This window comes from Carettochelys insculpta, chromosome 29 (assembly GCF_033958435.1).
Source record: "Carettochelys insculpta isolate YL-2023 chromosome 29, ASM3395843v1, whole genome shotgun sequence".
In the NCBI taxonomy this organism is placed as follows: domain Eukaryota; kingdom Metazoa; phylum Chordata; order Testudines; family Carettochelyidae; genus Carettochelys; species Carettochelys insculpta.
This window is the reverse complement of record NC_134165.1, coordinates 16,542,160-16,567,751: the sequence shown is the minus strand read 5'-3', so window position 1 is coordinate 16,567,751 and position 25,592 is coordinate 16,542,160. Positions and strand designations below refer to the sequence as shown.

General features: G+C 47.4%; 2 protein-coding genes across 4 annotated transcripts in view; one reads left to right on the top strand and one right to left on the bottom strand.

The window, feature by feature from the left end:
- The first annotated feature begins 7,974 nt into the window (after positions 1-7,974).
- COX14 (cytochrome c oxidase assembly factor COX14) lies at positions 7,975-8,839 on the top strand. Of its 2 annotated transcripts, none has more exons than XM_074980211.1 (2): positions 7,975-8,091; positions 8,197-8,839. In XM_074980211.1, exon 2 carries the CDS (start codon positions 8,205-8,207, stop codon positions 8,382-8,384), a length of 180 nt encoding a protein of 59 aa, XP_074836312.1. In that variant the 5' UTR covers positions 7,975-8,091; positions 8,197-8,204; the 3' UTR covers positions 8,385-8,839. The 2 variants fall into 2 exon arrangements, with proteins under 2 accessions (XP_074836312.1, XP_074836313.1); XM_074980212.1 differs by having other exon boundaries at positions 7,976-8,086.
- A 141-nt stretch (positions 8,840-8,980) lies between these two features.
- The window catches only part of CERS5 (ceramide synthase 5), a 55,870-nt gene continuing 39,258 nt past the window's right edge, over positions 8,981-25,592 (bottom strand). Inside the window, exons 7-11 of one of the 2 annotated variants that reach the window (XM_074980209.1) lie at positions 20,669-20,797; positions 20,250-20,356; positions 16,501-16,657; positions 12,489-12,592; positions 10,213-10,373 (exon numbers count right to left, since the gene is read on the bottom strand). In XM_074980209.1, coding sequence (XP_074836310.1) covers positions 10,346-10,373; positions 12,489-12,592; positions 16,501-16,657; positions 20,250-20,356; positions 20,669-20,797 — 525 coding nt within the window. In that variant the 3' untranslated portion in view covers positions 10,213-10,345. Of the gene's footprint in view, positions 10,374-12,488; positions 12,593-16,500; positions 16,658-20,249; positions 20,357-20,668; positions 20,798-25,592 lie in introns of both variants that reach the window. The other variant, XM_074980210.1, reaches the window with a different exon arrangement.

Sequence of the window (25,592 nt, the reverse complement as noted above, 5' to 3'; positions counted from 1 at the left end):
TCACATGCCTCTTCAATGAAGCGACTGGTCTGGTTTCCAGTGGGGCTCACCTGGGCTCTCTTTGTGAGTTGTCTGCAGACAAAGCATGCAGGGTTGCTTTGGCTGTGAGTGAAAAATCTGTGTTTGCATGCTGCACTGCCAGCAGAAACTGCCTGGCAGGACAAAGATTCTTTGTTTGGTGCAAGAGTAGGTTTTTACACCTCCCTTTTAACTTACCCTCGCTGCAGGAAGGGACAGAGCATGTCCCTGCCACATTTTTTTATCTGCCCATAGCCAAACACTTAATGATTTTAAAAGGGATCAACAATTCCCATTTGTATCATAAGCCACAGGGCCTATGGAGCACCCCACATGAAATACTGCTTCCCAAAGTGTCTGTCAGAGCATTGTTCCAGCCCAACACTAGCTGTCATGGCACTGGGGTACTCTGGCCTTTCAGAGTGGTGAGAGTGATGCCTCTTTTTTAATGCCAGGGTAACTCTCCAGGAATCAAAAGGCAACTTTCCAGGGCTACATCACTGCAGCTTGTCAGAAGCAGTCAGAGGAAGTTCTTTTGCTTTTCACCCTGGAGCTCAAAGCAAACTCCACTGATTCCAGAATCCAGTCCTGTCCCAGCAACTGTTTGCCCACTGCCTCACAAGCTCCAATGGATTTGTCCTTCCTTCTGTGCTTTGTGCAGCTCTTTCTGGCTATTGCAAGCCAAAACTGATGCCCCCCCACCCCATGTCGGGATGACCTTGGTTTCCCCCTACCACTGGATGGGTTGCTGGCTAAGAATCTTGTTAGCAGTGCATCATCTTGAGCAATTGGGCCAAGGTGCTTTATATCAGAATTTGGGCTGCCCCCTGGCCCCCAGAGCATCTGGACAGTGATCCTGAGCTCTGGCTCTGCTTTTACTTGTGTACCTATAGCTCTCACCACTGGGCTTGTGCCAGGTCCAGTGTGAGGAGGCTGAAACTGTTCCCTATAATGGGACCATCAAGGGGCAACTGAGCTGAATTTCCCTAGCGTAACCCTTAATCTGGGGGTGAGGAGGGAGACATGAGACTGTCACCAGCATAACAGGGAGGTGGTGGGAGGTGGGGGCATAGACTTTCAGTGGGCAACAGGCACGTGGCTGCCGTATGTGCCTTTGAAAATGGCCACCCTCAGCTCACAAACCTGTTACAAGACTGACTAACCCCATTGTAAAACCAGATAATTTCTTGCTACATTGTCACAAGGGTCTAGCCTCCCAGTGCCCCAGGCTGGGCTCATGGGTGTGCTAGGGCAAATGCCCTCCACACCAGTGCTGGACTTGTGTTGCTGAACATGAAGGTACCTCAGTTGTGAACCTTTAATAAACTAATTGGCCGGGGGAGGGGGTGTGAATGCAGCCTCATTCTGTTCATGCTGCTGCTGGAGTCGGGGCAGCCCAGCAGTCTTTTCAGGACTTAAAAATCATTTTTCTGCCCCGGTGATGGTGGCGGGTACCACATCGGGGGGGGGGGCGGGGGGGAGGCGGTGCAGAATAGAGAGGCAGGTACAGCTGCATGGTGGGGCTGGCTCCTGGAGGTCTGGTTTTAACTGGTGCTTGCCTGACTGCTGTGATTCCATTTCCAGTGCTGGATGGGCTGGTTCCCCCAGGAGCTGGGCAGAGTAAGATCTTGCTGCCTAGAAGAGATTGGGCAGAGACCTAGGTTCTTGTATGTGATGCACGCCAAAAGTGGGATCAGGGGATTTTTTTTGGGGGGGGGAGGGGGCTGAGACCATGTAGTAAGGCACCTGTGCGTCCATAACCCCAGAGCCCAGTCCCCATGCTCTGCCATTCCTCCCCACCCCACCGACATCTTTGCGGGCTGGTGTGCTCTCCATGTCCCGTCCCCGCCCCTCCCACACACACACACTCGAAGAGCCCACTGCTTCCTCTTAGCAAGACTTGTCCACATGCCTCCATTAGCACTGCCTCACTGTAAAACCTGCTTTGTCCTCAGTGAGCCATCCAGCCTCCCCCCCACCCACCAGCAGACGCTGTGGGAACTTAACTCTGCTGACACTGCATTGACTCTTGTGGCTTTTCTTAGCTGCTCATGCTCTCCAGATAGCCTCTGACCTTTAGAGTGAACTGACTGGATTGAAGTCTGCCAGCTGCAGCCTCCTCACATGCCCAGGCCTTGATCCTGTTGAGGCACCGGAGACAGGCCAGCACTTCACCAGCCCGTCTTGGGCATTACTTGCTTCATCCGCTGCTTTGCCAAGCTGACCGCGCCACAAAGCCCAGGTCTTTTTGCACAAGGTTGCTGCGCTCAGAGACCCAGTCCCCTCCCCTTACTATACTGGGGCCTCCCCACCCCGCTCTAGCTGATGCTCAGCTTCTCTCTCTCTCTCTCTCTCACTCACACACACAGCTGCCCCCTCCAGGACACACTCTCTCTCTCTCCCTCTCTCCCTCTCTCTCTCTCTCTCTCTCTCTCTCTCTCTCTCTCACACACACACACACACACACACACACACAGAGAGAGAGCGAGAGAGAGAGAGAGAGAGAGAGAGAGCTGCCCCCTCCAGGACTCAGCCCCCCCAGCCCCCACTCACCAGATGGAGACACAGCCCTTGCAAGCTGGAGGACTGAGCAGGGGAACGTACACAGCAGGAAGCTAGAGAGAAGTGGTGCTTTCCCCTTAAAAGTGTGGTTTCTCGCTGTCCAACTGCACAACCACCTGCTTCCAGCTTGAGCCCGCCCCCCCCCCCCCCCCACGCACACCCCGGCATGCCAAGCTCTGAATTATTCCACCTTCGGACCATTGTGTGTTGCAGGGGCTGGTGAGGAGGAGGAGCCATCTCTGCAATCCATTATATTCTGCCCCATAAGCAGCACTCAATCCTCTTGCACAGTGTGTGTGGGGCGGGGGGTGGTGGTGTAGAGCTACCTCAGTGGTTTGAGCATTACCCAGGGTTGTGAATTCAGTCCTTGGGCGGGAAGCACTTGGATGAAAAAAATAAGGTGGTACTTGGTTCTGCCAAGAGGGCCAGGGCTTAGACACAATGACCTCCCAAGGTGCCTTCCAGCTCTCTAAGATGTGCTGTGTGAGTTAGGAGTAGTTCTGGGACTAGAACCCTGAAACTGTGGCTGAACCATAGCAACAACATTTTTTCCCCAGCCCTAGCTGTTTTTAAGTCCCAGCTTGACAAGGTCCTGGCTGGGATGACTTAGTTGGGGGGTTGAACCTGCTTGAAGCAGGGCACTGGACTAGATGGTGCCCAATACTGTAGTACCTGATACCCGCTTGTGTGTAATGATGGGCTGCTGCAGGCAGGTGCTTCCTTTGGTTCCCAGGTTGCTCTGTTGCATCTGGTGACCGGGGGGCGGGGGTTGTTCTGAGGGCTGACCTTGCATGCTGCCAGTATGTAGCTTCACCCACACCTGGGGCGGGGGGGCACTTGTGCTCAGCCTGGCAATGGATAGCCTGGCTGTACCATCAGACCAGAGGCCTGACACACACACACACACACACACACACACACACACACACACACACACACACACACACACACACACACACACACACACACACACACACACACACACACACACAGGTTGCAGCCCACAAGTGTAGACCCATTGTGTCCCCTTAAGTCTTGCTAGTCTGGGGTGTTGCTCACAAGGACAAGTAGGGTTGGATGAGTCCTCAGGAGGGCATCTCTCCTCAAAGCAAAGCCACCCCCTCCCCTCCCCTGGCGCCAAGCTAAAAAGGGGCAGAAAAAAAAATCTTTCTAGCAGGGCATTATCAAGCCTAGCCATGAGACTGTCAGAGGACTGGGAGCCCAGCACTCCCTAGAGAATCCATTCTAGTGCTTTACCACCCTCCTGGTAAAAAAGTTTTTCCCAAATAGCCAACCTACACTACCTTCACTGTGACGTGAGACCATTTCATCTTGTTCTGTGAGCGGCCACCTCTGAGACTACCCTGGCCCCCATCCTGTTTGGCACACCCTCTTCACGTAACTGCAGGCTACTGCCAAATCCCCACCCCCAACCCCATGCATCGCGTCTATGCCCTAACTGAGCCCAGCTTCTCCTTATGTCATGTACCCCAGCCCTAGTCATATTTGTTGCCCTCCAGTGGATGTTCTTCAGTTTGCCCCTGCACCTCCCCCACCCCAAACCCCGCAACTCAAGGTTGAGCCACCAGTCACTATTACAACAACCACATGGGGAGCCTTCACAGCCAGCCAGCTTGCATGAATGATCCCACCATCACTGATGAATTGCCCAGAGTAAAGGCACCAGACCCAAAGCTCCACAGGGCCCGGGACTATACCTCAGGCAATACTAGCTAATTTATTAATTGGTTAACCACTCCATCAGGGAATGTGGACATGCACCTGAGCAGATTTGCCCCCCACCCACTTAATTCAAACACAGTGCTAAAGTTAAACAGTAAAAGATGTTTATTGACTAAAAAAAGATTTATTAGGCAAAAAAAAATCAGCTTTGATGACAGATGAACTGAAAATATAACTGTTCACCATTTTAGACAGTAACAGTTAGCAAGAGCAGTTTTTCCCTCACCCAGCAGGATGCCTGCTAATTTTTCCCAGCCATCAGAGGAATGAATTTTTTTATGTGCATCAATATGGAGGTATATGCCTCACCATCATAGTGGCGATGCTAGCAAAATTCATGTGGCAGGGAGTGTGGGTGAGGGCTCAGGCCTGGGGTAGAGGCTTATGGTTCAGGCATGTGCGGGCTCCAGCTTGGGGGGGTGGGGCTGTACAGGTTCTGAAGTGGAGAACAGGTTTGGGACAAAGCAGGTTGCACTAGGGCTACTGCACAAAGAGCTGCCTCCCCCCCGCCCCCCGGCCCGCCTCGCCTCAAAGCAACACCTGTGCTGGGAGGGAACGGCAGCTGCAGCTGCACAGCCCCCCCCCCCCCCACACACACACACTGTGTGGCAGCGTTAGGGCTGGGGCAGCAGCACAGGCACCCCTTGCCCCTGCCTAGCAGGTTCCAGTCAGGACTAGTATGGAGCTGAGGCAAGGTGTCCTTGGTCGTTACTGCTCTTGGCATAGTGGCTCTGGGCCACTCCAGCCACAGCAAGCTGGATTCCCTGGCCAGGCCACACTGGCTGACCGGGGGCGGGGCAGGTCGGGGGAGGGCACTTTTACCCCACTCAAGCTGCAGCAAGGGTCCTCTAGTGCAGGGGTAGCGCAGACTGCAGCAGAGCGCCTCCAGAGCCAGGCTGACATGCCCCCGCCCCAGGCCCCTCAGGCTGCAGTGCATAGGAGTGTGTCCAGGGCCAGCCTGCTTGGGCAGAGGCAGGAGGAGGTCCAGGGCTGGGCTCTGGAGCCGGTTCACCATGTTGGTGGTTGCTTTCTGGCTGGGTGGGGGAGAGGTGCTGGGTTCAGGCCATCTCTCTCACAGCCATAGCAGGCTGGGGGCTGGCCTAGACTGGGTGTGGGGCAGCCCTCCTCTGACAGGTCAGTCCCTGCCTTGTGTGGGTTCCTTGAGCACTGTATATTGCAGTTCACAGAGCAGTAAGTAGATTTCTCCCCTGAAAGCTGGGCCAGTCGTGTCTGTTGAAATCTTCAGTGTGTCCTTGTTGCTTGCAACTTGGTGTTGTAAGAGAAAGGCAACCAATGGCCCCTGTGTTTGGTTTTTAATACCCTCAGTCCATGTGCTGGGGAAGCACAACTCCAGACGCATCTGGAGACATTGCTGAATTTCCAGGGAACGTTGATTCATTCAGGTGAGTCATTGCAGTGTAGCTCCCTTATTGGCCAATGGCTGGTGATACCCTTCCCATGTGTTGGCTGCCCTCCTTGCTGGTGTCTCTGGGAGCCTAACAGCTGGCTGCTTCCCCCACTCACAGCCTGTTCTAGTGACAGCCATACAACACATTCATATAACTTCATATGCATTGAAGATACACACATACAACTAAACAACCGTCAGCAGATTAGAGCCTTGACACCTCTCAGGGCATGCTGTATACATAAGATCATGAAAAACTAAAAATGCGCAATAGGGGGCATTACAGGCTGTGCCCCCCCCCCAACAGGTACAGACTCAGAGTAAGGCTGAGCAGAAATTGCCTCTGAGAACCTAGCTGCTCCTGAGGAAAACCTCCCCTACTCAGGCCAGCTGCTGTTTGTGGCTATAAAAAGTCTCCCCTTTGCCATTTGGAGTTATGTTCTGCAGACACAGCACCAGTCCAAGGGCACCCTGGATGTCAGCACTGCTCCAAGAGCTACAGTTCTGATCCCACGTACAGAAGAGGGAAATTCTTTACTCTCTAGCGGACCCAGAAACAAGCAAGCAGGGAAGCAGTCTAAGCGTTTGTGCATGCAGCAGGGCTTTCAGATTAGAGCAACCATTTGTGAGGCCAGCTCTTATATGCAAGCTCTTAAGCTGCAGGGCTTGCAGCAGTCAACATCCTACCTTGCTATTGGCCTTTGGGAGGAGCTCAGTCAGCATCCTTAGCTGCATGGCAACCAATATGCCCTCTAATTTTTCCATCCATGTGCAGAATAAATTACGTTCACTGAAGCATGTGGCAATGTGCATGACTAGTAGAAATTCATGCTACCAACTGCTGAAAGCTGTGGTTGCTCTGCTAATCAGATGGGCAGCACCTGAATCCGTCCTGGGTGGCTGACCAAGTAGGTTTAGCGCTGGGCACCACAACTGGTGTGCTGTGGCAGACTGGTGGGCTGTAGCGCAGTGCTTAATGTGCCTCAGAGCTGCACACCGGGAGTGCCATCCATTGATTTTTCACATGCACACCACCGCTTGGCAGGAAAAGCACAATTGCAGCCCTGGCTCTGCAGCAGTGTCAATGGTGGGTCACAGACAATGAGTTAGAGCGGGGTGTGGTGGTTGGGGGTGTCTGGTTCTGAACGAGGGGAGAGGGACTGAGTTAGAGCAGGTGGCTGGCTCCGGGGATGAAGCCAGAGCAAGGGGAGGAGCTGGGAGTGCCGGGCTCCAAAGGGGGGGATTCGGTAATATATATTGGGTCTGCTGTGAAATTATAAGTGCTGAAGTGTGCCACGAGGTGATAAAAGTTTGCTGAGTACTAGTTTAGAGGGACCTCTTCTTTGGTAGTAAATGGTCTGCACAACTCCTCCAATGCAAGCTGACCTTACGGTCCCTTGTCCTTCTCTCACCCCATTCAGCTCATGTGAATACTCCAAGGGGTGCACATACAAGAAAAAGGTGTGGAGGGCGAATATGGGTGGTGTGGGTCTACGGGGATGCATGCTGACAGGCCAGCAACTCATCTTACCCTGGAGGCAGGGAAGAGTTGGGAGCAGAGCCATTGTGGGAGGCAGGGGTGAAAGTAACTTAATATTCATACACGAATGGTCCTATTGCAACCAGGGTCCATGCCAGCTCTTCACATATCTCTCTGCCAGCTTCAACCCAGATCAGTCAGCTCCTTGCTGAGCACTAGGATGCACCCACTTACTGTCACCCCTGGTGGGAGATGAGTGGGAAAAAGCAGGGAGGGAAAGAGCGGAGGCAGGAGGCCAGAGATGGGTGACTACAGGACTGAGGCGCAAGGGGAGATGGCAGAGCCTAACGGGGGAGAGGAGAGGATATACTGACGATCTCTTCCGTCCACCTGCAAGGCTGCTTCGGGAGTCAGGCAGGGCTCGGCCCGACCCGTCCCCTTAGAAACTCAGCAGTGGCAGAGGCCAGCGCAGGATGGCGTGAGGGAACCCCAGGGCCCAGTGGGGTGAGGGGAGACGCTGCCCCAGCTGCACGAAGTAGCCACGCCGCACCCACTCTGTGGGACACGTGCCAGGAGCCGTGAGGCTGGAACATGGGGCCCAGGCAGTGACACGGCCACTGGTAGTCGCCCCCTCACTGCGACCCTTCGCGCTCACACCCCCTTCCACTTAATCCACTGGGCGGCGCTCAGAGAGACTACAGCTCCCAGAATGCAGCACTCCGCCGGAGCCTCACGTCCACGGCCCGCTAGGGACACGTGACCGGAAGGGCCCCGCCTCTGGGCAAAGGTCAGGGCGGGGGTGGGTCTGAGCGCGAGGCGGAACAGCCGGCTACCGCCAGTTTCAGCTACGCGGCTTCCGGCAGCGGCGTCTGCAGGTGAGGTACGTGGGGGCTGCTGGTAGCGAGGGGCGAGCCACGTAGCTCTGGTCCCTGTCCCCGCCTGGCATGGTTGGACTCGGGGCTGAGCCCCCTTTGTGCTCTCTCAGGCACAGGCATGGTCTCCGCCAAGCAGTTCGCCGACTTTGGGTACAAGGCCTTCTCCGGCTCCATGATGCTGCTGACCGTCTACGGTGGCTACCTGTGCAGTGCCCGCGTGTACCGCTACTACCAGCGCCGGCAGGCCCTGAAGCAGCTGGAACAGTCCGAGCTCGGCAGCGGTGTCGTGAAAGACTGAGCTGAGGCCTGCTGGAGATGCTCGCAGCCTTTCTAGACCGGGCTGCGGGACAGCTTACAGCGTTCAGGGCTTTGCTTGCTGCCGGAAGGTGTCTTGAGGTTTTCTGCAGGTGGGAGAGGTTTACTGGGGCCTGTGTACGCAGCTGCTATAATGTGATAATTAAATATTTTTACTTATGTCTTCTCTTGTCAGTCTGACTAGAAGGGCCTAAGTGGGGAGTAAGCCAATTTAATCAACAACAGTGCAAAATGTCAGGCCTGGATCTGTTCTTCTAAAATTTTCCTCTGCCTCAACAGCAGTCACTGCAGGTTGAGTAAGATTGGAGTCTTCTCTGGACTTAACATGCTGTAGCTGCATCCTGTAATGCTTCAGGTGGTGATATTATGTACAGTGAATAACTTTCTGAATAATTATTGTGAAGAGCATGAGTTGATTAAAATTTGACTTATGCTGCAGTCAGGTATCTGTGATTTGGGCAGTGGTGGAGTTGGTATTAAATGAAGTACAGAATGTTAAACAGTCACTATTCTCTCTCCTGTGACACAGCAATCCTTAGCCCCTTAGGGGGTTCACTAGTTTAGGAGCAACGCTCCTACTTTCTGCAATTGTGTATGCCAAATTTGCTCAGTAAGTAGAGCTGAGAAGCTTACACAGCAGAGGCAGCTGCCTCAAGAAAAATACAGAAAAGAAGCAAGTCAAACAAGTCTGTGAAGCATTTTTTTTTAATCAGAGAAAACAATTGTATAAAAACTCAAATTTCTGAAGTCCTGCACATGATTATGACACAGAGGTGTCTTCCATTGCCCCCTGAAGTACCATTGAGTAAAGGAAGAAGTGAAGTTTTTGCTGTGGCTGCTGTTCCTGGCCACTAATTCTGAAAATCAGGACAGCAATGCTCATTTCTGTCTTGGAAAACACAGGCAGGGCTGCAACCTCTGTCTCCATGGAAAGTTAACACAACCTACCAGCATTTTTCCATCTTTATCCAATTTCCTGTCTTCTACATCTAATCATATCCTCTAGCTCCTGTAAAAGTCTTTAAATATGAATTGCAAGTATGGATGTGTTCTGATAATTTTCTAAATAAGGATCAGGAATGCAACATTTTTTAGGTTCTATTTAAGACTTTGGATGGGCATTTCAGTACCACGATAGGCAGTAAATACCCCTGGTCCATCTTGACAGCACAGATTATAAACTATCATCTCCCTACCCACAGCATTCCAATGGCAAGTTAAAACATGCTTTGTCCATCACAAGCTGATTCTTATAACAGTCACAGGAGAACTGAAGTTAGAATTGATTTTAAAAACATCTGTGCTACATCCTGTTCAGATTACAGCATGATGTATCTGAGTGATACTTAGACCACATAATCTGCATGGATCATGGAGTGCATCAGAAAAAACATACTGAACCTGCACCAAGTCAAGAAATATTTTTGGAATGGCCAAAATATTTTGACCAGTCCACAGTCAGTGTCCATCCTAGCCCAAATTCATTCCGTCAAGCTCGAGCTGTTCCTAGTAAAAACCAGTTTGTCACAGATGCAAAAATCCTTTTGCAAATAAAATCAGAAGAAGGACTATGAGACTATTAAATACAAAATGGCTTATTTTCTTTAAAAAAAAGTGGAGTTCGCATCTTTGTTTTTGCATTAATAATTGGCTCGGTCCCTTCTGTGATGTGAAGCCTTAGACTGGTCTGGAGTACGCCCATTTCAGATTTGGACTTTTTTGAGAGAAGGGGTATCTAGATTAAAGATCACTTAAGAATGTGGAGTGAAACATCTAGATATTTAGAGACACGTCTGTTTGCTGGAAGCCTTCCCTGGCCTTACTCCTCATCTACCCATTGGGTTCTAGCCACATGACCATTAAACCGGTTGGCACCATTGCTTGAAGTGCTGAAGATTCCTTTTGTGCTATTTGAAGTCATGTCCTCCTCTTCAGAGCTGCTCTCTACATCGCTGCGATCATCTTTTGATACCTGAAAGTTTGAAATCGAAGGTAAGGGTTGGGGGGAAAGATTGGGGGGGGGCGGTGAGAGAGAAAAAAATAAGATGAAACAATTAGAAAGGTCTATCTGACCAGCCAATGCAGAGATGTCTCCTACATTAGGAATCTTGGAATCAAAGTTGAACCTCACATTTCAACCATATAGGGAGCAAAGTAGAGAATTCAGAACAGAGAACCAAATCAGAAGATCTGTGTAGTGTTTTTCAGCAATCTGATTTGTTGTACAGACTCCACCAAGCTAAGTTTTGCATTTCCAATTTCAGTCTCACATTAGGTAAGTGCTCAGAGATCCATGGAAGGAGCCCATAGCACTATATCCCTGTTTGATCTTTTTTCCAGTATCTAAATTCTTGCAGATTATGAAGTTTTGCCTTTTGAAATGACAAGTTAGAAATATTTAACAAGTTACCAACTTGTTTGGACACCTTTTGGTAATCAGCAGAAAGAGGAAAGCAGCACTGATTTTAGTTTCTGAAGGGGTGAACTTTTATTTATAATGTTTGCTGAAAAGTTTCCTCAACTGGTATTTTATTTTAAAAAGGAACTGACCACACTTAGCATGTCACCATTTGCTAAAGGTGCCTCCCCTCTTTAGCGCCTCTGCTTATGGAGAACTACACTTTGCATTGGTTATCCAGGAGTCAGTTCCCAAGCTTCATTGAGTCACATACCACCTTTGTAAAAAGCTATTGTGAAGTGCACTGATGCAATCTCAAGTGCATGTTCTACCAATGTTATGAGACCCTTCGTTCTCAGAAACAGATATATGCTGAGCTGAGATCTAGCTGAGTGGTGGTCTGTAGAAGGGAACGGTTAATTCATGGTCCTGCAAATGATCCTTTAGGACTGCAGAAAGCATCTATAACCAAAGTGCCTCTGTAATTTGCACGTGTACACACTGCCATTCTTAGGTCTTGATCACAGGATCTGTCTAGTTTGCATGTGATGCTTAGAATGCTCCAAAATCTCTATTTGCTTTACAGGGTATTGGCCAGGAAGAGCCTGATGTACAATTTCAGAACAAAGTATGAACACCAGACCCATGCAATTTCATGGTATTTGCTCCATAAACTTTACCACAGGGGGGCACTGTATCAGCATAATGACAAAATTATACATGATATCATGAAAGACAAGGTGGGTGATGAATTTTCTGCAGAAGTTTATCCACTGAGATTTCACCAATAACACAATCACCCATAAATAACTCAGTAATTAACTAAGTGACAGGGCTGTACAGCTACAGGTGCTGAAAGAGTTGAGTTGTATCCCTATTTCCTCTTTGCCTGTATTAGCACTTCCCTTGCCCAGCCCAAGGTAAGCTCCCTGTACCTGAGAGTCTGGAACTAACAGCCCCCAAGCACATGGCAGGCAAGCAGTTTCTCAGTGAACAACAATTCCAGGACGCTACAGGATCAGGATCAGTACTGTCTTCCCTGAGTTGAGTACACAGAGTCAGGAACTTTCCTGACAAATGGAAAAAATTGGCAGGAGGCCAGTGCCAGTTAATGATTTCCAGGCTGGGTTTGTAAATTTGATCTAGGAAGTGCTAGATTAACCTCACTGTAGTTTGAGCTTCCCTATCCTCCCCCTACCAAGCTTCATTTTAGGAGCACAGATGCCCCAGGAAGAAAGGAGAACCTTCTAAACAGTGTTCCGCTTTAGTCCAACAGTCATTTGAGGGAAAAATATTTGATCTGATTTTTCTCTAAATGAGAACTAATGATAATTCTGTGTTGTTACAGCCTCCTTCACCCACAGATTGCAGAGAGTTTCAAAAACTGAAGTTCTCTCCTTTTCATACATTGGCCAACAGTCACACAGTCTGTCAGAGTTGGGAACAGGCTCTCCGTCACTTATTCTAGCCACTAGACAAACCAGCACTTTAGTTTCTGTAGCCACACCTTGTTTTACCAGGGAACAACTCAAAAGTGAGACAGGCTGTTTCAAGGATGCTGCAAAATGCCTCATCTGAAGCCAAAACACCCTTTCAGACCTACAGTATTGTAGTTATGCCTCAAAAGCTCAGAAGACGACACACACACACACGGTCCGCTCTACAAGCAACAGCACGGATTACACTTACATGCAAGGGGATGAAACTGTCCAGCTCCAATCTGGCACAGAGAAAAGGAGTGAGAAAGAGTGGAGAGTACAGAGGCAGGGTCTAGTCCTCCCCTGGCAAGGCACCTGGTCAGGAGAGAAAAGCAAGGAGAGGAGAAAGATATAGATATTCAGGTGTGGGGGACAACTACATGGATAGGTACTATACTGGAAAACTAGCAGCAGCCATGGAAGACAGTAACAAATGATAATAGACCACACACATGCCTTTCACCATGCTCCTTCCCCACCCTTCAGAAAGCCCTCCCCACACAGATCAGAGGACTCTGCTTCAAATATCCCTCTAAACAAGTTCCCTACAAGCAGCCAAGTCCAATACTCTGTAAGCAGTGAAAATGCAGCCACAAGTGGGATTCAGGCTTGGTTCCCAAACAGCTAGAGTGGTACAAACACCTGTGTTATTGTCTAGCTACCCCTTCTGGTGGAGGATCAAACAGCATTGTGTGGTTCTGAAAGAAGCTATGTTCAGCCATGTCACGTAACTTAGTGAACAGGAGTAGGAGAAACAGGAGTTTTGTTTGGGTTGTTCTCCAAGTGAAGGAGAAGCAATTATGGGACCCTTGAGATAAGTGGCTGTGAGTTTGTTTGGTGGTTGTTGGTTGCCTGAAAGATACCATGTGCTGAGCTTGTGTTTGAAGAGCTGTTGGAAGCTGTGAACTTCTTAATGAAGATTTCAAGGCCTTCCTCATTAGCAGAGCCTTTCTCCTGCTCTCTGTTTGCCCTGGTGTCTGGCTGCTAATCATCACTGGACAAGTGATGTGCTGCTGCCCTCCAGCCTGGCATAAAAATTTGCCCCTTCGAGCTCTCAAATTATGAAGCACACAGCAGGCTGCCACTACGAGGGGAATGCTGCTTTCACTGAGGTCTAACCTAGTCAGAAGGCTTCTGAACCTGGTTTTTAAACAGCCAAATGCATATTTTACTACCATTCTGCACTTGCTCAGCCTGTAGTTGAACTGCTCCTTACTGTGGTCCAGGCTGTCTGTGTGTGACTTCATGAGCCAAGGAAGCAAAGGGAAAGCTAGATCACTAGGGTCACTATTGTCACCACCATGTCTCCAGTGGTGATCTTCTGGTCTGGGAAGAATGTCCTGTTCTGCAGCTGTCTGAACAGATCAGGGGTCCTGAAGATGCATGCATGATGCATCTTTCCAGACCATCTCCTGTTGATGTTTGTGAAATGACTCTTGTAATCCACCAATGCCTGCAACCCATGGAGAAGTAGCCCTAGCCATTTATGTACTGTGTGGTAAAGTGGTCTGGTGTCAAGGGCTACGTCTACACGTGCACCCAACTTCGAAATAGCTTATTTCGATGTTGCGACATCGAAATAGTCTATTCCGACGAATAACGTCTACACGTCCTCCAGGGCTGGCAACGTCGATGTTCAACTTCGACGTTGCTCAGCCCAACATCGAAATAGGCACAGCGAGGGAACGTCTACACGCCAAAGTAGCACACATCGAAATAAGGGAGCCAGGCACAGCTGCAGACAGGGTCACGGGGCGGACTCAACAGCAAGTCGCTCCCTTAAAGGGCCCCTCCCAGACACACTTTCATTAAACAGTGCAAGATACACAGAGCCAACAACTAGTTGCAGACCCTGTATATGCAGCACGGACCCCCAGCTGCAGCAGCAGCAGCCAGAAGCCCTGGGCTAAGGGCTGCTGCCCACGGTGACCACAGAGCCCCGCAAGGGCTGGAGAGAGAGTATCTCTCAACCCCCCAGCTGATGGCCGCCATGGAGGACCCCGCTATTTCGATGTTGCGGGACGCGGATCGTCTACACGTCCCTACTTCGATGTTGAACGTCGAAGTAGGGCGCTATTCCCATCCGCTCATGGGGTTAGCGACTTCGACGTCTCGCCGCCTAACGTCGATTTCAACTTCGAAATAGCGCCCAACACGTGTAGACGTGACGGGCGCTATTTCGAAGTTAGTGCCGCTACTTCGAAGTAGCGTGCACGTGTAGACGCAGCCAAGATGTGCATTCCCTCCAACCCCTTACTCCTCCCCCACAGTTAGGGAACCCCATCATGGCAAAACCAACTATTATGTCCTGCACATTTCCCAAAGTCACCATCTTTCATAGCAGAAGGGTATTGACTGTTTTGGCTACCTGGAACACAGTAGCCCCCACTGTAAATTTGCATGCTCCAAATTGATTGCCAGTAATTGTTTGGCATTGCAAACTTCTACAGAGCTATTGACACTCACTTCAGAACTTGCTACTGCAGAGGTTCAGAGCAAGAGAAAGCAATTCACAAAGTTCCATGGAAGTGGCCTCATGCATGCAGAAGTTTTGTAGGCACTGCTGATCATGCTATGCCTATGGAGCAATGTGATCACACCAGTCTGAGCTTGTTTTACAGCACCAGAACTGGCACTCCCCTGTGTACAAAGTATCAGATGCAGCCAGCATCTCCCCCTGTCCCCCAAATTCCTCCTCTCCAGTGTTTCACATTCTTATATGTCTGAGTCCTCCTTGGAATCTTCTTCATCACTCTGGAGGCTACTTAGGCTTTGCACTTATCACAGTACATGTGAGGTGCTCATAATACTTGCCAAAATAGCTTGAAGCTGTCTGGATTCCATGTTAGCCTTGGAACAGCGTCTACATGGATATGTAAAAGTGGCACAAACACTTTTTGCTGTTGGATTCCAAGGTGAGGACAAGGAGACAAGTGCTCAGGAACGCTCATGAGACACATCCAGAACCACCCGCTTTACCTTTCTGTCCTGTCAAACACTAGAACAAAAAATGCAGAAGGCCATGGGGCAGCAGGAACTGTGGGATAGGTACCCATAGTGCATTCCTGACAAAGTCGAAGCAGCCCACCCTAATGAGGATACACTCCAACACGTGCCAGTGCAGACATGCACTCTTGACTTTACATAATTGAGTACTAAAAATCGACTTTAAATTCAACCTAATTTCCTAGTGTAGACATACCTTGAGGCAACTTGGCTTGCAGCGGAGGGCAACACCTTTCCGGCTTACCAGAAAAGCTGCTGTCCACACTCCTTTATCCATCAGGAATTCATTCTAACTGGAACATTTTGCACTCAAACTAGACACTATAAAGAGAGTCCCCCTATCCCACTGACTATCAGCAGGTTCCATTACACTTCTTGTAGTCTCTCTTGCCAGCCTCACCTGATTTATCTTGTTGCACTGTTTGGATAGGCATAGGCAGCCTCAGTCCTGGGTTACCATCAATGTGCCCTCTTTTTCCACTCATGAGCAAAATAAATGTTATGTATACCTATGCATTTGCAAATGTGCACCACCAATAGAAATGCTGCCGACCACAGGAAGATGTGGGCACTCTGCTAATCAGCTGGGTGGCACTGAATCTCTCCTGGGTGGCTGTCAAGTGCCCAGCTTACAGGGAACACTGGTTACTACTGCAGCAACCTCCAAATATTGGGCTAATGTCACCCTAAATGTTGCTAAGTTGGGATTTTGTAACATGCACAATTTCCCAAAGATAGATGCTTCCAGTAGCAGCTCCAGATTAAACCAGGGAGGCAAATCGTCCCTGCTTTATATTGCATGTGGAGCAACTGATCTTCAGGTTGTCACAAGAGGAAAGGCAAAAACCTTAATCAAGTTACCACAACAAACAGAGCAATGCAAAAACTAAATAGAACTGCATAACTGTCATTAAAGCATTTATTAGTGCAGGCCAGACACCACTATTTACTTGTATGGCCAGATCATCAAAAAGCAGGTGCCCCTCTCTGTATACACTTGGACCAGGTCAGTGCAAGAGCCTACCAAACCTAATTGACCAGGACCACCCTAGCTTAAGCGAATCACTTACAAAAGCAGCAAACTTGACATCCTTTTCCTGGATCCAGCCAAGGCTTCACTGAAAAATGCAGGCGGCTTCCTCTGATTTTCAAAGAGATGCCCAGATCCCCTCAACGTCTATGAGAAGAGGACACTGTTCAGCCACAGGCACCCTTACCTTTCCTCGCACCAGGGCCTTGGAGGCAATACGAATGATGAGATAGGACCAGATGACATGCAGAACCTGCAGGATTACCAAAAGTCCATTGAATAGCCACCATGAAGGATAAGGGCCAATCAATTCCCAGCTCTCAAACAAAGTAGTATTCAAAATCCTGAAAGAAAATGGGAGAGCTTGTTAGATTGCCCACTTTACCACTTGACTAGAATTCCCAGTTTCCAGCTCTGAACTGAGCTGACTGGGCAGAGGATAAGTTTCAGTCCCATTTATCCTGTACTGCTTTGTTCTCTTCATAGTGTGATGCCCCGATCTACTGTCCCTTGCACAGCAGAGAAGGGCCTGAAGCTGGACTTGGTTTAAAGTTACTTGAACTGAGCAGCAATGGATGATGTGGATATTCTCAGAACAATTAGGCTGATTATAAAAATTCACTCTGCACCCTCTTCTCCAGGGCATGATCAATATTCACAAAGGCCTCAGGGAAAGAGATGGAAATTACTTGGAACACCAATACTGTTTTGGATGTATACATGGTGTTGAGTAGAGAGATGAGCCTTACTGGCATACACAGAGGAACCTGACCACGTGAAAAGACAGGAAAAGAATTTTGCCACCAGGGGGACCAGAAGCATTTTTGAAATGAAGCTGCTATTGTTCCCTTGCTCCTAATCTTTTCCTCTGTTGCGTCTCCCAAGTCAAAGGAATCAAAAACCAACTAGTGAGCTAATGCCACATTCCTCCTTGAAGATGGCTATGGCATTGTTCTCTTCACTGGGATTTACTGGCAGTAATTAAGGAATTTAATGGAGTCTTTGGATGACTGAGTTTATAAAGTAATTACTGAGGGAGGGCAGAGAACTGTGGAGACATATTTTAAAGACCACTTTGCTTTCAGCATTTATTGTAAAAGTTAGAAATTCATTTTCAGGGAGAGAATCTAGGACTGTAGTTGCAATTAAAAAAATGGTTACCTAAGCACCAGCTTGTAGTGGAGTCAGCAGACAGTTTCATAGGCATGGGGTATCAGTACACCACAGATCAGGGAAGGAAACCTAATACTGAGTGGAATAGCATAGCACCTTCAAATGCAACTGGAGACTCAAGTTCTCTCTATGAAGATGAGGAATAAAATTACAGCCAGTGGAAACCACATTACAAATTTATAAGACATGTTGAATGACAGGTGGTGTCAGCATATTGCGTCATGGTAGACAAAAGTGTGAAGAACAAAGGACTGCCTCATTTGTGAGTGGAAAGTAGTACCATCTGCCCCTCTGAAGGGAGCATTATTTGTGTTAGAATGTTGCCTGAAATTGTCCCTATCTAGAGTTCAGACCCTTTTAAGTTGCTTGGAGTTGTATACAAATAGAACAGGATGCTTATGCAAGGCTTTTGGTACCTCTGTCACAGGGACAAAACTAAAGATGAACAGGAGCTTATTCTATCCTAGGAATACATCCCAGAGAGAGAGAGATAAAGTAGGTTACAAAATAAGGATGTAGGACAAAAACCCAGATGCAGCAGATTTCATGACACCTTCTCAAGAAAAATAAGACATGGACAAATACAAGAAAAAAAAGCATGCATTACTGTCCACATTGCAAAATGATTAATTATAAACATCTTAGTTAAGATTTCTAAATCCAAAAATACCCCAATATCTATTTTTTGGTTCTATGCGCTCAGAAGATGGAGTCAGGGCAGGCAATCTTCTGAGATCAGCAGGACAGGAGTGAGAGTAGCTAGGTACTTTAGATGACCATAAACCAAAGGGCCACAAAGGCTGTGTCTACACTAGGCCAAATCTTCGAAATGGCCATTTTGAAGTTTACTAATGAGGTGCTGAAATGCATATTCAGCGCCTCACTAGCATGCCGCTGGCCGCGGCTCTTTGAAATTGCTGCTTTTCGCTGCCGCGCGGCTTGCCCAAATGGGGACCCTGCCAACTTCGAAATCCCTTTATTCCTAATAAGGGGATTTTGAAGTTGGCGGGGTCCTTTCAAAAAGGACCCCCATTTGGGCAAGCTGCGCGGCACCAAAAAGCGGCAATTTTGAAGAGCCACGGCCAGTGACATGCTAATGAGGCATTAAATATGCATTTCAGCACCTCATTAGTAATCTTTGAAATGGCGATTTGCATTTCCATTTGCATTTCAAAGATTTGGGCTAGTGTAGACATAACCAAAGAGAATCTTGCCTCAAAGGTGGGTGTGCTTCACTCGCATCTCAACTTTTACAAGCTCTTAAAATCAAGAGACATATCATTTCATAGCATCATAGAACACTAGGACCGGAAGGGGCCTCGAGAGGCCATCAAGTCCAGTCCCCTGCCCCGACGGCAGGACCGACCACTATCTACACCATCCCTGATAGACATCTATCTAATCTGTTCTTAAATATCTCCAGCGAGGGAGATTCCACAACCTCCCTTGGCAACTTATTCCAGTACTTGACCACCCTGACAGTTAGGAACTTTCTCCTAATGTCCAACCTAAACTTCCCTTGCTGCAGCTTAAGTCCGTTGCCTCTTTTTCTCTCCCCAGAGGCCAAGAAGAACAAGTTTTCTCCCTCCTCATGACACCCTTTAAGATATCTGAAAACCGCTATAATGTCCCCCCTCAATCTTCTTTTTTCCAAGCTAAACAAGCCCAATTCTTTCAGCCTTTCTTCATAAGTCATGTTCTCCAGACCTTTTATCATTCTAGTTGCTCTTCTCTGGACCTTCTCTAATTTCTCCACATCTTTCTTGAATTGGGGTGCCCAGAACTGGACACAAATTTTTGGATCTATGGGTTTGTCTACAAAGGACACTCAGGAAAGTCTGGATGAATTTACTAATAGGATAAAGTCAATGTACAATAAATTGCAGGGTGAATGCTCTCAGTTAAAAGTAAAGTGGCCTGTACTGTAGTTTCGGCCTCTAAGTCCACAAAGGGTTTAAGGTGCTTTAACTTTATAGAATAATAGAATCATAGAAGAGTAGGACTGGAAGAGACCTCGAGAGGCCATCGAGTCCAGCTCCCTGCCCTCATGGCAGGACCAAGCACTTTCTAGACCATCCCTGAAAGCCATCTATCTAACCTCTTCTTAAATATCTCCACTGATGGAGATTCTACCACCTCCCTTGGCAATTCGTTCCAGTGTTTGATCACCCTGACAGTTAGGAACTTCCTCCTAATGTCCAACCTGAACCTCCCCTGCTGCAATTTAAGTCCATTGCCTCTTGTTCTATCCTCAGAGGCAAGGAAGAACAAGTTCCCTCCCTCTGCCTTATGACACCCTTTTAGATACCTGAAAACTGCTATCATGTCCCCCCTCAATCTTCTCTTTTCCAAACTAAACAAGCCCAATTCTTTCAGCCTTTCTTCTTTACCCCTATATGTTATTCATTTTGGCTCCCTGTGTAGACAAGCATAGTTTGTATAATATCTTGCAGACACCAGCTGGTAGAGCAGGCTGAAGCTGATCAGCATTGTCCTCAACCTGCACTGGAGCTGGAGTTCACTTGCACTTCTAGACTCTGTGTTCAGACTCAGGATATCCTTACTCCTGGACTTTGAAAAAATGAAGAAACTGTTCTGACAAAACTTCAGAGCACTGCTCCTATGCAATATTTGGGAGGGCTGCAGCTTCCTACTGCCATGAGGTGCTGGCTGTAATGAGCAAGAGGATCTCTAATAGGATGACTGCCTTTAGAACAGTGAAGGAACACATACGTGACCCTACTCAGAAATCCAGTTACTTACCAAAAAGGGTAAATCCCCAGTCGAGTGACTATGAACACAACACCAAAGAGCATGAAGAAGGCATCACATAGGCGCTGGTACTTGGCATAATTGGCCAGCTTTGCAGCCTGAGGGGGAAAAAAAAGTGTTAAAACAGCAGTTGCCTGACACAAGCATGTAACCACATGGAAAGCATATCTGGAGCACTCAAGCCATTCAATCACTAAGGAGTTTGGAACATTAAAGAAGTATTATCAACTGGGAAGATGTCCTGGGGGTAGAGTAGAACTGGCAATGGGTGTTTATGGGACATGCAGCCTGTATTATGTGTGGGAGGGTGAGGGGTGGAAGAGGAGAGGTTAGGTTTTATCCTCTTGCCTCAAAAGCGTGCTCCTTTGTCATTAGGAATGCAAAGCTCAGGTGGGAAGCAGCAAACTCACCTCTAAGAGGAAGTCTGAGGCATCATGTAGACATAGCACCAGAGTTCCCACCCGCACCATGTTATTCATATAGGAGAACGTAATGAGTCCAATTGTAGCCAAGTGGTGGACAAACATGATCAGGAAATCCTGAAAGGGGAAGAAGATGAAGTGTGAGGGATCTTTGGCAGTCAAATGATCACAGGCTTAGAACAGGGGTGCCAGGACAGACAAAAAAGTGCCATAGGACAACTTTAGTTCAGACTCTCATGCTCCTTGTTTACATAAAGCAAAGCAGATTTCAACCACAATCATCTTTACTTTGGAGGAGCAGACAAGAGAGGTTACAGGTTCTAGCATGCTGCATCATGATTAACAGTTTTGCTTCAATTAAGATGGAACACTGCATGCTGGGACTATAGTAGTCTCCTTGGGCTGCAGCTCTGTAGCAAAGATAAGTACGTACATACCTGTAAAACTCAACTGACCAACCTCTGGCCTGCACTTTGACTTTCCCTGCTTTGGGATAACTGCATTGCTACCCTATGTCTACATGGCAAGCAGCACTAAGTATCAGATCCTGGGCTACAGACTTGAGCTAGAGCCTTGAAATCCAAGGAGAGGGAGGGCTTCAGAGGATGTGCTCCAGCCCAAAACTAAAAACACCTACCACAGTAAAAACAGCCATTTAGTCTGTATACTTGCTGCTGTAGGATTTCAACTGCTGTATAGAGGTACCCTCAAAGTCTACTCTAGATATCACTCTCATGAATAACAAGACAAACTTGTTATTACTGTTATCAGCTGGCAAAAGTCCACCAGAAATAAGGCAAGCAGAGGCCATAAATGATCCATGCACAGAGTATGCTTGGCAATACAAAAACAACCCACTGCTTTAAAATTCTATAGCACAATGTGCCTAATTTCTGACATAGTTCACCCAATATCTATAGCCTACATTTGCATCTTTGTTAGGGCATTTAAAGCCTTAATAGTGCTGAATTCTTTATTAAAATGAATAAAAAACAGAGCCCCAATTGCTCATCTGTCTCTCTTCATTTCAGCAGTGGCATGATCTACTGTAGCTTGCTTGACTTTTTATTTTTCAGGATAGAAAAATTTTGAAATTATAGACTAATTTGAGGGGAGGGAAGTAACAAAGTCCATACAACAATTGGGATAACTACTTCGCAGTTTATGGAGCAAGACCAATAAACTACGAGTTTCCTCTGAACTGTCAGTTTCATTTCCAAAGGACAAACACTAAGCCAATAGCTCAAACTCAAAGTGGAGTCAGGTTTTAGAGATTGTGACCACACATCATTTGATTGGCCAAATTAAACCTTAAGAACAATCTTCTGGATAAGTTCCTCTAATGGATCAAGATGAAATTTAGTTAAACATGTTTGCTTCAAAATCAAAGTTGTTCAAAGAATTTACCCAAAGTGTCTTGGTTCTTTCAAGTAAGTATCTTATTTATTTCTCTAACCAACAGCCCCCTGTATGTGAGGAATCTTCTGCAGTTCAGTACTAACCATTTATAGTACTATTACTCATATGCCATAATTTTAAGGATTTGGAAAACAGTGTCAGGAAAGTTTAAAAGTTGGGAAGTTGTTTTCAGACTTGAGTCCAGGCCTGAATTTTCTACTGCCCCAAGACAAAACAGTGAAAGTGGGCAGGAGTGAGGAATTCAAGTATTTCTTGGGTCTCTCTACAAGTTCTTCACTTAATTAAAAACACACAGGGACATGTTGGAGGCTAGAAGACACACACTACACTGACCTTTGTGCCATAACACTATGTTGTGAATGTACTCAACAAATTCAAGATTCTTCTTTCCATATCCTTCATTTTAACATTAACTGGCTGTCAGATTCTCTGCCTCTGGGACACAGCCTGTTTGTCCCAAGGAGAGAGTGAAGGTAAGTGCCAGCATCACCAGAGGAGCATTGTACATGAAGACAAGTATCAGAGGGGTAACCGTGTTAGTCTGTATCTGTAAAAACAACAAGAAGTCCTGTGGCACCTTACAGGCTAAGATTTTTTGGAGCATAAGCTTTTATGGGCAAACACTCACTTCAAGGGGCATCTAACAGTGGATTTTACCTACAAAAGCTTATTGTCCAAAAAGTCTATAAAGGTGCCACAGGACTCTTCATTCTTTTTGACTGTACATGGGTATACCCGTCCCATTCAGTATTCATCTCTTCCTTATTTCTGTTCAGATCCTTCTCACTCCAGTACAGCTGAACAGCAGTGGCAGCACAAAGTCCCAGCTTCTCCTTTTCTAGCATATACAGCATGCCAGAGGAGCTGTCATATAAAAAAAGGTCAAAGCACGGTATTCAGAATGTAGTGTTAAGGAAAAAAAATATCACAAAGTGAATAATATCTGAAGCATTTTCCTCAATGACCAATCCACTGCTTAACATGTGCTACTCCTCCCTTTCTTCCATTAGCAAAGAAAAGCAACATTGTCTAATGGATCAGTCAGACTAACAGAAAAGGCTCCTAAAAGGCCAGCAATCAATTACTACAGATGTTTATAATTGCAACCCTGGAGGGAGGCAGCCAGGCAGCCAGCCCTCCCCCAGGTCAGAGTTTTAAGGCTTTAGGACTATGGCATCCAACCAGTTCTGAAGTAGCAGCCACTATAGTGGTTACTGCTACAGCAAACTAGCCACATTATACTGAAAATATATTTATTGTTCAAGCCAAGTAGTCACACTCAACCAGCCAAACAGCCACGTGACTAGTAGCTAGCATGCTGGACACCACAGCTTTAGGGATTCTCATTTGTCTCTTCTAAACTAATGGATCACCTTCTAGCCTCCTGACTTGAGTGTTTGCTAACCCTAAAATTAGGTCACCTCCCAATTTAATCACAGTTGAATATGCACTATACAGGGTTCTATCCCAGCCCAGCACTTTGAAAGGGCCAGTCATCCTCTTCTTGGTGATGAGGAGATAGTCACCTGGTGATCTGATGCCAGTATGGGGTAAACGTGCATTTCAACCCTGGGTAACTGGGATCTACTTTCTTTTTATTTCTACGAGGCTCTGAACTGTCAGTTATTTTGGTAGCAGGTACTTGCTGTTAAACACCTCAATTGGCTGTTGTTCCCTGAGTCTACACAATTAGCTCTTGTTGAATAGGTTAGGAAGTTCCTTGGCTGCTCTCTGGTTCTAGGATAGCTTTCAGACTCTTTCCCTCTTGGTTCTGATGCTCAGTATCTGAATGGCATAGCTCCAAGTTTCACGTAGTGCTGTCCTCACTGGTAATGTTCAGAACTTGCTGTGTGTTCTGGACAAGTAAGGAGCTGCTGAGGCATCAGATCTCTGCATGATCATTTCATTGGCATGTAATGAGGGAAGCTACCCATCCCATGCCATTCAGTATTCAGAAGCACAGCAACACAAAAACGAGGCAGGGTTTAACAGTACAGAAATGAGTGGCAATTGCACTGTGGAAGTTTGCAATCCCTGACAGTTACCAGTCAGTGGCAAATCAGATCGAGGTGGGCAGATCTACAGTGGGGTCCGTGGTGATGGAGGTGGCCCATGCAATCTGTTCGCATCTCCTCAGGAAGACTCTGAGCCTGGGAGATGTACAGGCCATAGTGGATGGCTTTGCTGTCCAGGGCTTTCCTAACAGTGGTGGGGCAATAGATGGCACGTACATCTCCATCGCCCCTGCACACCTGGCGTTGGAGAATATTAATCACAAGTGGTACTTCTCCATGGTCATGCAGGGTTGGTAGATCACAAAGGTCATTTTACTGACAGTAACGTTGGCTGGTCAGGGACGGTTCATGATGCGCAAATATTCTGAAATTTGGGACTGTACTGAAAGCTCCTAGATGGGACTTTTTTCCCCTGACTGGAAAAGTCAATATTGGCAACATGGAGATACCCAATATAACAGTGTGTGACCCCGCTCACTCTGCTTCCCTGTCTGATGAAATCCTGCACAGGAGCCTTGGACCCCAGTACGGAAAACTTTAATTACTGATTGGAAACCGCGGACACCCTATCATTTCAGATATTGGCACCCTTGCCACCAGACTATCCAGTTATGCGGACTCCCTCCTCAAACCCTATGCCACCAACACTCCCAGCTATCTCCGAGATACCATTGACTTCCTGAGGAAATTACAGAACATCGGAAAAGTTCCTGACAACACCATCCTTGCCACCATGGATGTAGAGGCCGTGTACACTAATATTCCACACGAAGACAGATTACAAGCGATCAGGAATACCATCACTGATGTCACCACCACCAATCTGGTGTCTGACCTCTGTAACTCCATTCTCACCCACAATTATTTCCAATTTGGGGACAATTTATACCTCCAGATTAGTGGAACTGCTATGGGCACCAGCATGGCCCCACAATGTGCTAATATATTTATGGCTGACTTGGAACAATGATTCCTCAGCTCTCGTCCCCTATTACCCCTCCTCTACTTAAGATACATTGATGACATCTTTATGATTTGGACCCATGTATAGAGACTCAAGAAGAATTCCACAGAGACTTTAACAATCTGCACCCCACCCTCAACATATGCCTCAACTACTCGACGTGAGAGATATATTTTCTGGACACTACAGTACAAATCAAGGATGGCCTGATGGGCACCACACAGACAACCTCCCACCCTTATGAGGATTCTCACCAACAGCCACAGTCTATACCACAGGAATACCAGTCTTGGAACTTTTCCTTGCAACAAGACCCATTGCCAGCTTTGTCTACATATCTGTTCTGGAGATACTATCACTGTACTTAACCAGGTTATTCACAGAATCACGGGCACATTCTCATGTTCCTCAACTAACATCATATATGCCACCATGTGCCAACAATGCCCACATGCTTGTATATTGGACAGACTTCAAACTCTCTTAGACAAAGAATTAATGGGCATGAAACAGA

Coding starts and splice junctions, on each gene's coding strand:
- COX14 (XM_074980211.1), top strand. CDS start 8,205: ATGGTCTCCGCCAAGCAGTTCGCCGACTTTGGGTACAAGGCCTTCTCC.